Source organism: Delphinus delphis, chromosome 19 (assembly GCF_949987515.2).
Source record: "Delphinus delphis chromosome 19, mDelDel1.2, whole genome shotgun sequence".
NCBI classification, from domain to species: domain Eukaryota; kingdom Metazoa; phylum Chordata; class Mammalia; order Artiodactyla; family Delphinidae; genus Delphinus; species Delphinus delphis.
In genome coordinates this window covers 20,564,483-20,578,892 of record NC_082701.1, presented here as the reverse complement: position 1 = coordinate 20,578,892, position 14,410 = coordinate 20,564,483, and the positions used below count along the sequence as shown (strand labels likewise).

At 40.3% G+C, this 14,410-nt stretch overlaps 1 protein-coding gene across 1 annotated transcript; it reads right to left on the bottom strand.

Annotated features, from left to right (window-relative positions):
• Positions 1-389: 389 nt before the first annotated feature.
• Positions 390-4,395, bottom strand: LOC132414514 (keratin, type I cytoskeletal 24). Its single transcript, XM_059997129.2, is given in 10 exon segments — positions 390-724; positions 923-1,052; positions 1,260-1,477; positions 2,015-2,146; positions 2,377-2,456; positions 2,459-2,494; positions 2,497-2,527; positions 2,791-2,947; positions 3,323-3,405; positions 4,201-4,395. Coding segments are annotated over 10 exon segments (1,068 nt in total). The 5' UTR covers positions 4,381-4,395; the 3' UTR covers positions 390-703.
• Between the last annotated feature and the right edge of the window lie 10,015 nt (positions 4,396-14,410).

The following is a 14,410-nucleotide window of genomic DNA, read 5'->3' as shown; positions in this document are numbered from 1 at the left end:
TGGCGCAGTGGTTGAGAGTCCGCCTGCCAATGCAGGGGACACGGGTTCGTGCCCCAGTCCGGGAAGATCCCACATGCCGTGGAGTGGCTGGGCTCGTGAGCCATGGCCGCTGAGCCTGCGCGTCCGGAGCCTGTGCTCTGCAACGGGAGAGGCCACAACAGTAAGAGGCCCACGTACCACAAAAAAAAAAAAAAAAAAAAAAAATTCCCACATACAAAATGGCTATAATTTTCATTCTCATGAGGAAAACACTATGTAAATAATGAATAATGTGTACATTATTATTTGTAACGATAATGCAGCTAGATCATAATCTAGAACTTCATTTCTGGGTAAAATATTGCATTTCTTTAAAAATATTCAGAAATAATTTAGTTGACTTGCAAAAGTAAATTTATTGAAGCATAGAAACAATTAGAGCAAAGCTGTCATTTCAACTTTTTCAAGAGAATTCTAATAAGAAAAGAAAAAGATGCAGAAAAATTGGTTAGTCATCTATTTCTGTATGGAAACTTTTTCCCGAAGTTAGCCGGAAAGATGGCTAGATTGATGCAACTTCTTCATTCGTGTCTTTTAGATTGTTTTCTCTGAAGGACACTCTTGTTGATCTGGAAATTGCCTATTTAAGTTTCACCTCAGAAACGTTGCTGACTTGAGATGAGACAACTTTGCCATCCACCACCTCCGCTACGATGGTCTTTAGTCACTCTAGTCTAGCTTGGATCTGAAAATCAAAGAATCACAATGTCAGTCTGGAAACTGTCAGAGAAACATACATCAAGAGAAATCCAAATGCATTCGCTGAGTATGTTCTGTCTGGGTAAGATGACGTGAACACTAGTATACACTTTTTATATGACAAGCAATGCGTGCCTTTACGTTTCAATTATAAAATTATCAGGAACAGGAAAAAAATATCTACCTCTTCCTTGGACAGAACAGCTTCCAGATCTTGAGTCACTAGACATGGATGAATCCCTGGATCCGGTGTTTCTGGACCCCGTGTTTCTGATCCCGAGTTTCTAAAATCAGATCCTCCAAAACCAGAACCACTGGAGAAAAAAAAGAATAGTTTTCCTTTGCAGTTTGCAAAGGCAGGAGAAACCCTCCATGCAGAGGGCTCTTTCCCATGAAGGCAGCTGTCATTTGATTGGACTCTTTTACTTTATAAATACAAGTCTGGTCCCCAAGCCCCTTTTTGGTTTCATAATGTAAATACACCAAGGTCTGCGTTTAGCATGTTCCTGACTTTCATTTACCCTCCTTCTCCATCAAGCAGGCAGTGGTAGGGGTCAATCTCCATCTCCAGGCGGGTCTTGATGTCCAGCAGCTGCTCATACTCTGTGTTCTGGCGTTCAGTCTCACCCCAGATCTGGCAGATGTGCTCCTCCAGGCCGCTGATCTGCATCTGAATTTGTGACAGCTGTACCATGTAGCCAGCCTCCGTGTCAGCCAAGGTTCCTTCCAGGGAGCTTTTCTTTTCTTTTTTTTTTAACATCTTTATTGGAGTATAATTGCTTTACAGTGGTGTGTTAGCTTCTGCTTTGTAACAAAGTGAATCAGTTACACATATATATATGTCCCCATATCTCTTCCCTCTTGCGTCTCCCTCCCACCCTCCCTATCCCACCCCTCCAGGCAGTCACAAAGCACCGAGCTAATCTCTCCAGGGAGCTTTTCTAAGGGAAAAAGCAAATAAAAATTTCATGATGAAAATAAATCATTGGATGATTTAAAAAATACATTTTATAAGATACTAGGAGAAATGCACTTTCCATGAGTTACAAGCTCTATTGCTCTATCATTGCTTCCTTAATTTTTGTTGCCATTACTTTTTTAAAATGAAATCTTTTATGGAAATAGATATATTACTTTTAACTGGAATGTCTCATGCTTTCAACAACCACAATACAGTCCTCCCGAATCCTGCATTTATTATGTGCCAAGTGGAACATCTTGGCAAAGAAAACCAAATTGCTCCACTGGAGATTTTTGAAAAGCTCTTTGCACAAACCATGGCCAGTTGGGACTGCAGCTCAATTTCCAGGGCTTGCAGAGTGCGTTTCAGTTCTGTGATCTCATTCTTGGTGGAACTGGCTGGCCTGGCACCAGCATCGGTAGAGATCTGTGCTTGCAGAGATGCGCTCTGAATACAAATGAAATGCAGTCTCGTTGCAGGCTGATGATGAGTTGAGGCTGATGATGAGTTGAGGCTGATGAGATGGGGCTGATGAGATGAGGCTGATGAGATGAGGCTGATGAGATGAGCGGAAGTGGCGAGTGTGCATGTGTGTGTGTGTGTGTGTGTGTGTGTGTGTGTGTGTGTGTGTGTATGCGGCTGCGGGCAGGGCTCGGAGGCTCAGGGTGATGATCTACCTGCTCGTTGAACTGCTCTTCAGCCTCGCAGTGGTTCTGCTCAGCCAGGTCCTCATACTGTGCCCTCATGTCATTCAGTAACTTAGGTCCGTCCCTGGGTTCAGTTCTACGGTCACATCCCTCCGGAGCTTCGTTGCATACTCTTCATTTCCTAGCATGAAAGGAAAATAGACCAGAGTGATGAAAACTGAAAAGCAATGCCTTCCTAAAATGTGCTTAAGCCAACAAAAGGTTGAAACTAGCACACTGAAGGGGAAAAAAAGAACCCAACAAATTCACATATAATTTTCTCATCATTACTTTTCTCCCCCGGTTATAGAAGTTGGAAATCCATCCAGATGGAATTTACTGTCATAGAATGGACGTGGGGGAAACTCTGTAGGCCAGTCATTTAATCGTGGACCGTGTTCCTACCTCCTGGTGGTCCTTCTTCAGGTAGGCCAGCTCCTCTGTGAGGCTCTCAGTCTGCATCTCCAAGTCAGAGCGAGTCATGGTCAGGTCATCCAGCACTTTCTGCAGGCCATTGATGTCAGCCTCCACGGGCTGCTGGAGATGCAGCTCGTTCTTGTATCTGGAAGGGTACAGTACAGCCCATTTCAAAGAGTACAGTCCATCCTTTCATATTCATGAAAATATTTTCTCCCCTGAGCAATTTGATCATTGAAGGCTAAGTTTTCTCTTAGGGATTTTTCCCTTGTAAAGAAAAATCTGAGCCTTACATTAATTCTATTGATGGCCAGTATTTTTGATAACAAAAATTTCATCCTGAAGCTGCCTTTCTTTTCTTGTTGGTGAAATGATGGTTTTCAAAATGTACCCTTAGGATGTTTGTGAATTCAGGTCTTGATCCCCTAAAAGGTTTCTTTAAAATTTAGAGTAAACAAAGCCAAGGGATTGAATTTTATTTCCCTTAGGACGTTTGTTTTCAAGTCTTCGTTTTTCTTACTTCAGTCTGAAGTCATCAGCAGTCAGTCTGGCATTGTCAATTTGCAGAACAATCCCAGCGTTTTCAAGAGTGGCAGTAAGGATCTAGAAAAGACAATAATAGTGAATAAATCATGGATGCTTTTTACCTGTGTCTACATGCCCACCTATGAGAGTAGATGTCTCCTGAGTTAGCTTTTAGAGGTGAATTGCTTTGAAAATGTGCTTAGTAATGACACTGCATTGATAATCCTAATGTATTTAGACATCTTTCTGCAAAAATTAACAACTTGCACATTTATTGGAATGGGCATGGAACGTTGCTTTACAGAACACAATCCTCTGAATATTTCTGATGCTTTGGAAGATCAGTTGTTCTATGGGCTCTTTCAGAAACAGTGTGAAACATGAATTCCACTTCCAAAAAAGTCTTTAAAAATATACTTCCCATACAACCGTGGTTAAACATTTTAGATTCCACCACATTCTCATACAATATTTGCACCAGACTTTCTAGGAAGAAAAATAGTTGTAAGACGATTTAAAGCTAGCAAGACACTAAAATACATCAACCTGCCAGAATTAATCACGAAATAATTAGATGAAGCTTGTGTCAACTCATAGCCATCACTCTTATGTTAATCAGCTACCTGGCATTGTATAAATTTTACTCTTATGTAGAAATACTCAAATGTAAGATGCAAACAAAATTAATGTGGTTGGATGTCGTGTATACAATACTGTCATAGTTAAAGCACACCAGGTCCCATTTTACATATACAACAAAACAGATATGTTTTCAAATAATTCCTTGATTTAAATTCACCAACATGGTCCATGATCTGAATAAATGGGAAAGCTACAGAAGTAATAGAAATTCAGACATGGCTAGTGTCTCACCTGATTCCTAAGATCTTCAATGATTGGATAGTATTTGCTGTAATCTCTTCCACCTCCACCAACTCCAGACCCAGGCCCAAATTTGTCATACCACTCCTTGATTTTGTTCTCCAGATCAGCCTTCTCCAGGGCTCTGACTTTGTCTAGGTGATTGGCCAGCCAGTCACTGAGGTTCTGCATGGTTTGCTTTTCACCTCCAGAGAAAAGCCCCCCATGGCCAACACCACCACCCATACCACCAGCATAGCTGTAGAAGCCTCCGCTAGTACCCCCTGCCGAATCCAGCCCCTCCACCAAAGCCAATCCCAGAGCCTGAAGCTCCTCCCAAACCGCCCCCTATTGAGCAGCTACCAAAACTCCCTCCAAAGCTGCCTCCAGAGCCCCTGCTGGAGCCCCCACTCAGGCCACAGCTGCCGGCCCCTCCTCGGAATCCCCGAGCAGAGCCTCCCCCCAGACTGCATCTGCTTCTGCTGCTGAAGCTGCTGCCACCAGCCCTGGAGGAGGACACTAGAGATGAGCAAGACATGGTGTTCCTGCAAAGGATTGGTTCGTCCAGGTGAGGAGAGGAGATCGGAAACAACCTATTTGCAAGCTGCCTTTTTGGCCCTTATATACATACTTTTAGGGTATTCCTTTTCCATGTCAGTTCTTAATTCCTGTTACCCTTTTGCTCATCCTCAATTGGATATATATTTTTTTCCTCCCGAATTCACTCTACTGGCTTTTTTTCTGAAGCTGGGTCAGAGCCTCAGGGCATTTACTATATCAAGAAAAAAAGAAAAAAAAAAGGTGGACCAAAGCAAAAAAAACTATTTTTCAGAATTATAGTTTTAATCTTTCAGAGGTTTTGATGAGTGATAATTCTTTTCGGAAAGAGCAGTTCTGTTAAATTTGCTTCATGATTTCCCAGTTGCAGAGCACATTCCCAGATTAACAGATGTAATTAAAATACTTACTAGGACCAGAATGGAAATTTCCCATCAAACTTGTGACTTTTTGTTCATATTGTTCTCTTAAAGTTGAAATGAGCTTTAGAATCAGCATTTGTTTCAGATTTACTTAATTGTCCTTCTCCGTGATTACTTCAATCAGCATATTTCTAAGGTTGTTGAAGTTTGTGATTTTAGATGATTGTGCTACAAAGATGCTTTTCTTTCTGATTGAATTTGACTCTGATATAATGATACCAATTTCCTTCTTTAGAATCAAATCCTAAGAAACAAAGAGATAATGTTGATTTCTTTGATAGCTGGAGAAGGGGATCTGAGTCACTTCTTTTAAAATTTATTTATTATTATTTTTTTGGCTGTGCCACAGGGCATATGGGATCTTAGTTCCCTGACCAGGGATTGAACCCATGCCCCCAGCAGTGGAAGCACAGGGTCCTAACCACTGGACGGCCAGGGAATGCCCTAAATTTATTTTAGTTTTTATTTTATTTAAAAAAATTTTATATGAATCACTTTTTAAAAATAGATCTTTATTGGAGTATAACTGCTGCACAATACTGTGTTAGTTTATTTGTTGTACAACAAAGTGAATCAGCCATATGCATATATATATCCCCATATCCCCCTCCCTCTTGAGCCTCCCTCCCACCCTCCCTACCCCACCCCCTCTAGGTGGTCACAAAGCACTGAGCTGATCTCCCTGTGCTATGCTGCTGCTTACCACTAGCTAGCTATTTTACATTCAGCAGTGTACATATGTCGATGCTACTCTCACTTTGCCCCAGCTTCCCCCGCCCCCACCCCGTGTCCTCAAGTCCATTCTCTATGTCTATGTCTTTATTCCTGCCCTGCCCCTAGGTTCATCAGTACCTTTTTTTTTCTTTTTAGGTTCCATATATATGTGTTAGCATATGGTATTTGTTTTTCTCTTTCTGACTTACTTCTCTCTGTATGACAGACTTTACATCCAACCACCTCACTACAAATAACTCAGTTTCATTTCTTTTTATGGCTGAGTAATATTCCATTGTATATATGTGCCACATCTTCTTTATCCATTCATCTGTCGACAGGCATTTAGGTTGGTTCCATATCCTGGCTACTGTAAACAGTGCTGCAATGAACATTGTGATACATGTCTGTTTTTGAATTATGGTTTTCTCAGGGTATATGCCCAGTAGTGGGATCACTGGGTCATATGGTAGTTCTATTTTTAGTATTTTAAGGAAACTTCATACTGTTCTCCATAGTGGTTGTATCAATTTACATTCTCACTGACAGTGCAGGAGCGTTCCCTTTTCACCACACCCTTTCCAGCCTTTATTGTTTCTAGACTTTTTGATAATGGCCGTTCTGACAGGTGTGAGGTCATACCTCATTGTAGTTTTGATTTGCATTTCTCTAACAATTAGTGATGTTGAGCATCTTTTCATGTGCCTCCTGGCCATTTGTATGTCTTCTTTGGTGACATGTCTATTTAGGTCTTCCGCCCATTTTTTAGTTGAATTGTTTGTTTCTTTGATACTGAGCTACGTGAGCAGTTTGTATATTTTGGAGATTAATCCTTTGTCAGTTGCTTCGCTTGCAACTATTTTCTCCCATTCTGAGGGCTGTCTTTTCATTTTGCTTAAGGTTTCCTTTGCTGTGCAAAAGCTTTTAAGTTTCATTAGATCCCATGTGTTTATTTTTGTTTTTATTTCCATTACTCTAGGAGGTGGGTCAAAAAGGATCTTGTTGTGGATTATGTCAGAGTGTTTTTCCTATGTTTTCCTCTAAGAGTTTTATAGTGTCTGGTCTTACATTTAGGTCTCTAATCCATTTGGAGTTTATTTTTGTGTATGGTGTTAGGGAGTGTTCTAATTTCATTCTTTTCCATGTAGCTGTTCCAGTTTTCCCAGCACCACTTACTGAAGAGGCTGTCTTTTCTCCATTGTATGTTCTTGCTTCCTTTGTCATAAATTAGGTGACCATATGTGTGTGGGTTTATCTCTGGGCTTTCTATTCTGTACCATTGACCTAGATTTCTGTTTTTGTGCCAGCATCATACTTTTCTTGATTACTGTAGCTTTGTAGTATAGTTTGAAGTCAGGGAGCCTGATTCCTCCAGCTCCGTTTTTCTTTCTCAAGATTGCTTTGGCTATTCAAGGTCTGTTGTGTTTCTATACGAATTTAAAGTTTTTTGTTTGAATCCTGTGAAGAATGCCATTGATAGTTTGATAGGGATTGCACTGAACCTGTAGATTGCTTTGGGTAGTATAGTCATTTTCACAATATTGATTCTTCCAATCCAAGAACATGGTATATTTCTCCATCTGTTTATGTCATTTTTGATTTCTTTCATCAGTGTTTTATGGTTTTCTGAGTACAAGTCTTTTGACTCCTTAGGTAGGTTTATTCCTAGGTATTTTATTCTTTTTGTTGTGATGGTGAATGGGTTTGTTTCCTTGATTTCTCTTTCTGATTTTTCATTGTTAGTGTATAGGAATGCCAGAGATTTCTGTGAATTAATTTTGTATCCTGCAACCTTACCAAATTAATTGATTAGTTCTAGTAGTTTTCTGGTGGCATCTTTAGGATTCTCTATGTATAGTATCACGTCATCTGAAAACAGTGACAGTTTTACTTCTTTTCCAATCTGTATTCCTTTTATTTCTTTTTCTTCTCTGATTGCCATGGCTAGGACTTCCAAAACTATGTTTAATAGGAGTGGATATCCTTGTCTTGCTCCTGATCTTAGTGGAAATGCTTTCAGTTTTTCACCATTGAGTATGATGTTTGCTGTGCGTTTGTCATATGTGGCCTTTTATTATGTTGAGGTAGGTTCCCTCTATGCCCATTTTCTGGAGAGTTTTTTTTTATCATAAATGGTGTTGAATTTTGTCAAAAGCTTTTTCTGCATCTACTGAGATGATCATATGGTTTTTATTCCTTAATTTGTTAATTTGGTGTATCACATTGATTGTTTTGCATATATTGAAGAATCCTTGCATCCCTGGGATAAATCCCACTTGGTCATGGTGTATGATCCTTTTAATATGTTGTTGGATTCTGTTTGCTGGTATTTTGTTCAGGGTTTTTGCATCTATGTTCATCAGTCTATAATTTTCTTTTTTTGTGATATTTTTGTCTGGTTTTGGTGTCAGGGTGATGGTGGCCTCGTAGAATGAATTTGGGAGTGTTCCTCCCTCTGCAATTTTTTGGAAGAGTTTGAGAAGGATAGGTGTTAGCTCGTCTCTAAATGTTTGATAGAATTCACCTGTGAAGCTATCTGGTCCTGGGCTTTTGTTTTTTGAAAGATTTTAAATTACAGTTTCAATGTCATTACTTGTGATAGGTCTGTTTATACGTTCTAATTCTTCCTGGTTCAGTCTTGGAAAACTGTACCTTTCCAAGAATTTGTCCATTTCTTCGTGGTTTCCATTTTATTGGGATATAGTTGTTTGTAGTAGTCTTTTATAATCCTTTGTATTTCTGCAGCATCAGTTATGATTTCTCCTTTTTCATTTCTAATTTTATTTATTTGCATACTCTCCCTTTTTTTCTTGATGAGTCTGGCTAAGGGTTTATCAATTTTGTTTATCTTCTCAAAGAACCAGCTTTTAGTTTTATTGATCTTTGCTATTGTTTTCTTTGTTTGTATTTCATTTATTTCTTCTCTGATATTTGTGATTTCTTTCCTTGTACTGACTTTGGGTTTTCTTTGTTCTTCTTTCTCTAGTTGCTTTAGGTGTAGGGTTAGATTGTGTATCTGAGATTTTTCTTGTTTCTTGAGGTGAGCTTGAACTTCTATAAACTTCCCTCTTAGAACTGCTTTTGGGTCATTGTGTTTTCATTGTCATTTGTTTTTATGTATTTTTAAATTTCCTCTTTGATTTCTTCAGTGATCTCTTGGTTATTTAGTAGTGCACTGTTTAGCCTGCATGTATTTGTGGTTTTTACAGTTTTTTTCCTCTAATTGATTTCCAACCTCATAGCGTTATGGTCAGAAAAGATGCTTGATATGATTTCAATTTTCTTAAATTTTCTGAGGCTTGATTTGTGACCCAAGATGTGATCTATCCTGGAGAATGTTCTGTGTGCACTTGAGAAGAAAGTGTATTCTGCCACTTTTGGGTGGAATGTTCTATAAATATCAATTAAATCTATCTGGTATATTGTGTCATCTAAAGCTTGTGTTTCCTTATTTATTTTCTGTTTGGATGATCTGTCCATTGGTGTAAGTGGGGTGTTAAAGTCCTCTACTATTGTTGTGTTGCTGTCGATTTCCCCTTTATGGTTGTTAGCATTTGCCTTATGTGTTGGGGTGCTCCTATGTTGGGTTCATAAACATTTATAATTGTTATATCTTCTTCTTGGATTGGTCCCTTGATCATTATGTAGTGTCCTTCCTTATCTCTTGTAACATTCTTTATGTTAAAGTTTATTTTATCTGATATGAGTATTGCTACTCCAGCTTTCTTTTGATTTCCATTTGCATGGAATATCTTTTTCCATCCCTTGACTTTCAGTCTGTATGTCTCCCTAGGTCTGAAGTGGGTCTCTTGGTGACAGCATATATATGGGTCTTGCTTTCATATCCATTCAGCCAGTCTGTGTCTTTTGGTTGGATCATTTAATCCATTTACATTCAAGGTTATTATTGATATGTATGTTCCTATTACCATTTTCTTAATTGTTTTTTGTTTTCTTTTGTAACATCTTTACTGGAGTATAATTGCTTTACAATGGTGTGTTAGTTTCTGCTGTATAACAAAGTGAATCAGCTATACCTATACGTACATTCCCATATCTCTTCCCTCTTGTGTCTCCCTCCCACCTTCCCTATCCTACCCCTGTAGGGGGACACAAAGCACCGAGCTGATCTCCCTGTGCTATGTGGCAGCTTCCCACTAGCTATCTATTTTACATTTGGTAATGTATATATGTCCATGCCACTCTCTCACTTTGTTTGGGTTTGTTTTTGTGGATCTTTTTCTTCTCTTGTGTCTCCCACCTAGAGAAGTTTCTTTAGCATTTGTTGTAAAGCTGGTTTGGTCATGCTGACTTCTCTTAGCTTTTGCTTGTCTGAAAAGCTTTTGACTTCTCCATCGAATCTGAATGAGATCCTTGCTGGGTAGAGTAATCTTGGTTGTAGGTTTTTCTCCTTCATCCCTTTAAATATATCCTACCACTCCCTTCTGGCCTGCAGAGTTTCTGCTAAAAAATCAGCTGTTAACCTTATGGGGATTCCTTTGTAAGTTATTTTCTGTTTTTCCCTTGCTGCTTTTAATATTGTTTCATTGAATTTAATTTTTGTTAGTTTGATTAATATGTGTCTTGGTGTGTTTCTCCTAGGGTTTATCCTGTATGGGACTCTCTGTGCTTCCTGGACTTGGGAGACTATTTCCTTTCCCATGTTAGGGAAGTTTTCCACTATAATCTCTTCAAATATTTTCTCAGACCCTTTCTTTTTCTCTTCTTCTGGGACCCTCTATAGTTTGGATGTTGTTGCATTTAGTGTTGTCCTGGAGGTCTCTGAGATTGTTTTCAATTCTTATCATTCTTTTTTCTTTATTCTGCTCCTCAGCAGTTATTTCCACCATTTTGTCTTCCAGCTCACTTATCCGTTCTTCTGCCTCAGTTATTGTGTTACTGATTCCTTCTAGTGTATTTTTCATTTCAGTTATTGTGTTGTTCATGTCTTTTTGTTCTTTAGTTCTAGATCTTCGTTAAACATTTCTTGTATTTTCTCAATCCGTGCCTCTATTCTATTTCCAAGATTTGGGTCATTTTTACTATCATTACTCTGAATTCTTTTTCGGGTAGATTGCCTATTTCCTCTTCATTTATTTGGTCTCACAGGTTTCTACCTTGCTCCTTCATCTGTGACATCTTTTTGCCATCTCATTTTTCTTTTCCTTTTTTTTATGAGTGGGATTGTGTTCCTGTCTTAATGGTTGTTTGGCCTGAGGCTTCCAACACTGGAGTTTGTAGGCTGTTGGGTAGAGCTGGGTCTTGGTGCCGAGATGAGGACCTCCGGGAACCCTCACTACGATAAATATTACCTGGGGTCTGAGGTTCTCTGTTAGTCCAGTGGTTCAGACTCAGAGCTCCCACCGCAGGAGCTTTGGCCTGACCCCCAGCTCGTGACCAAGATCCCACAAGCCGCCCGGGGTGACAAAAAAAAAAAAAAAAAAAAAAAAAGGAAAAAAGAACAATAACGAAGTAAAAAATAAAATTAGACTAGGAAACTAACAGGTATGTTAGAAAAAAAATAAAAATAAAAATATAGATGAGACAATAACCAGAAGGTAAAACAAAACCACAATAGTAAAAAAGAGGAGAAAAACAAAAAGGTGGAAAAGGCCTTGGCTGTGGAGGGCGGGGCCTAAGCAGGGGTGAGGTTCGGGCGGTGGGCGGGGCCTATGCTTAGGACCCACAGGGCTGGAAAAGGCACTTTGGGGTGTGGGAGTTGAGGCTTAGGCACAACAGAACAGAAGGGGCCCAGGTGTGCCTCCCACCTGTAGTTTCAGAGGGTGGGAGACTCACCTTGGAGCCCAGCAGGCTTCCTGGGCTCAAGTGGGCAGGGGGAAATGCCCTTGTTCCTCTGCTCCTCTGGTCCTGTAGGGCCCCTCCCACCCACCTCTCCTGATCTCCCCAGCCTCCCTCCTATGCCCCCAAGACCAACCCAGACCAGAGGGGACCTCTGAGGGTGTAGGACCCAGCCGGAGAGCAGGGCAGATTTCCCTTGCCGATTGGGCTGGGGAAACACTGCGCACGCTCCCTCCTGATCCAAGCCCCTGAGGGTCCCTCCAGGCGTGGGAACCCCTACCCCCTCTCAGCCACCCCTCAGGGGCACCGGTCCTGTCCAGCCTCCACTTCTCCTCCCCCTTCAGTCCCCCCACATCCTACCAGTTATCTTGGGGGTTCTTCCCCTCTCCTTGGGCATCGGGGTCCCCCACCAGTGTCCGGCAGGCGCCCTAGTTGTGGGGAGACTCAAACTCCATGTCTTCCCACACCACCATCTTTGAGAGATGATTCTAATGTGATTTAAAGTATCCCAAATTTTTTTAAAAAGGAAACACTGCCCAACTCGTGTCATGCAGCTAGTATAACATTAATATAAAAACCTGATAAAGTGGACTTCCCTGGGAGCACAGTGGTTAAGAATCTGCCTGCCAACGTAGGGGACATGGGTTCGATCACCGGTCCGCAAAGATCCCTGGTCCATGAAGATCCCACATGCTGCGGAGCAACTAAGACCCTATGTGAATCACTTCTGAGAACCAGTGTTAGGCTTGGAGTGATTTTGCAGATACCAAAACCTGGAGTCTCCTGTCTACTCTCTGCTCAGGTTTTTTTCTATTTTTGTTTATAAGGTATTTAGAAAAGAGGATCTGGATCCACTTCCGATAACTAATGTTATGATTGGGGTCATATTTTATAGATACTAAAATCTAGAATCCTCCCCTGTCTTTCACTTTCTGCTTCCTGTTTTTCTGTCCCTTTGTTCTTTAGATTATTTCCATTTGCCTCTGCTAGTAGTTTCTCTGTTTTGAAAGTGGTTTTTTTTTTTCTTTTTTTAAAGACAAATACTGTATGATTCTATTTGTATGAAGTACCTGCTGTAGTCAAATTCAGAGACAGAAAATAGAATGGTGGTTGCCATGGGCTCGGGGGAGAGGAAATGAGTTGTTCGGTGGGTACAGAGTTTTAGTTTTGCAAGATGCAAGTGGTTCTGGAGATTGGTCACATAACAATGTCAATGTACCTAACACTCCTGAACTGTACACTGAAAAATAATTAGGATGGTAAATTTTTTTTAATTAATTTGTTTTTGGCTGCGCTGGGTCTTCGTTGCTGTGCGCAGGCTTTCTCTAGTTGCGGCGAGTGGGGGCTACTCTTCGTTGCGGTGCGCGGTCTTCTCATCGCGGTGGCTTCTGTTGTTGCGGAGCACGGGCTCTAGGTGTGCAGGCTTCAGTAGTTGTGGCACGTGGGCTCAGCAGTTGTGGCTCGCAGGCTCTAGAGCACAGTCTCAGTAGTTGTGGTGCATGGGCTTAGTTGCTCCATGGCATGTGAGATCTTCCTGGTCCAGGGCTTGAACCCATGTCTCCTGCATTGGCAGGCAGATTTTTAACCACTGCACCACCAGGGAAGTCCCAGGATGGTAAATTTTATGTTATGTGCCTTTAACCACAATTTTTAAAAAGTGTTTTTGTTTTGTTTTGTTTTGTTTTTAAAGTATAGATGCTTCCAAAAATATTTCTTGGCCTTCTGAGCTTTAGCTCAAGTCGCTGACTTTTGTTTATTTACAACTTTCTTGCTTATCTTGGCAGGCTTGTTAAACTATGTGCTTGCTTGAATCTTTATATTCAATCATTTGTTATCCAGTGCTCTGCCTTCTTTTAATTTTCCTTAGACTGCCTTTGATGGGGACACCTTATGAAATAGTGATCATTCCTTTTACTGTGTAACTCTTTAAGTTCTTAGCTTTTAGGTTCTACCACATTGTTTTTGCAGTAGTGGTGTGTGACTGTTCTTACATTTAGCGTGCCACTGCTTCGAGGGGTACAAGGTGTTTCCCAAGCTTGAAATCGTTAAGCTGGGAGTAATCCTCATATCCTTCTAAGGTAGGTTAAAAAAATGCACCACCCATTACAGTATGTTGGTCATCTTGCCTCACCCCTCCCCAAAGCTATGAAACCAAAGAAGTCTAAACACTAATGGCTAAATTATATGCAAATATTAGAGATGGGAGGAAAAACATCTTTCTTTTCCTCCCTCTTAAAATAATGAAATGTAATCTTTCCACTTTCAAAAAGGCTGGCATTTGGCTAAAAGGTTTAAAGAAAGGAATAACTAAGTGAAAAATTTGATGAAACTTAGAAATTTGAGGTCCTGGGTAGAAAGAGCTTTAGGTGGAAAGAATGAGAAAAGACAAAATTTAGCAGTAGCTTTGGCCTCTGAATTTTGCCTGAGGTTTGTGGAATTTTTCTTTAGTTGTCTTCTGAGTTGTGGCAGTTTCAGTTTGGAAGCTTTATATACCTTATGTTTTGGGATATTTGGACATTTGGGTCACAACTGAGGAAGCTTGTGATGTCAGGTATTCTGTCTTGTTTCCTATTTTTTAGCTTTCTTCTTAATACAATTTTTAATGCTGGTGTCTATGTCTTTTTGGTATTTAAAATTCAGCTTAAAAATTAAGTTATTCTGAGATACTTCTCTGACATTATTCTTTTAGTCTATACTTTGGAGATGACCGCTGGGAAGGGTATTTAATG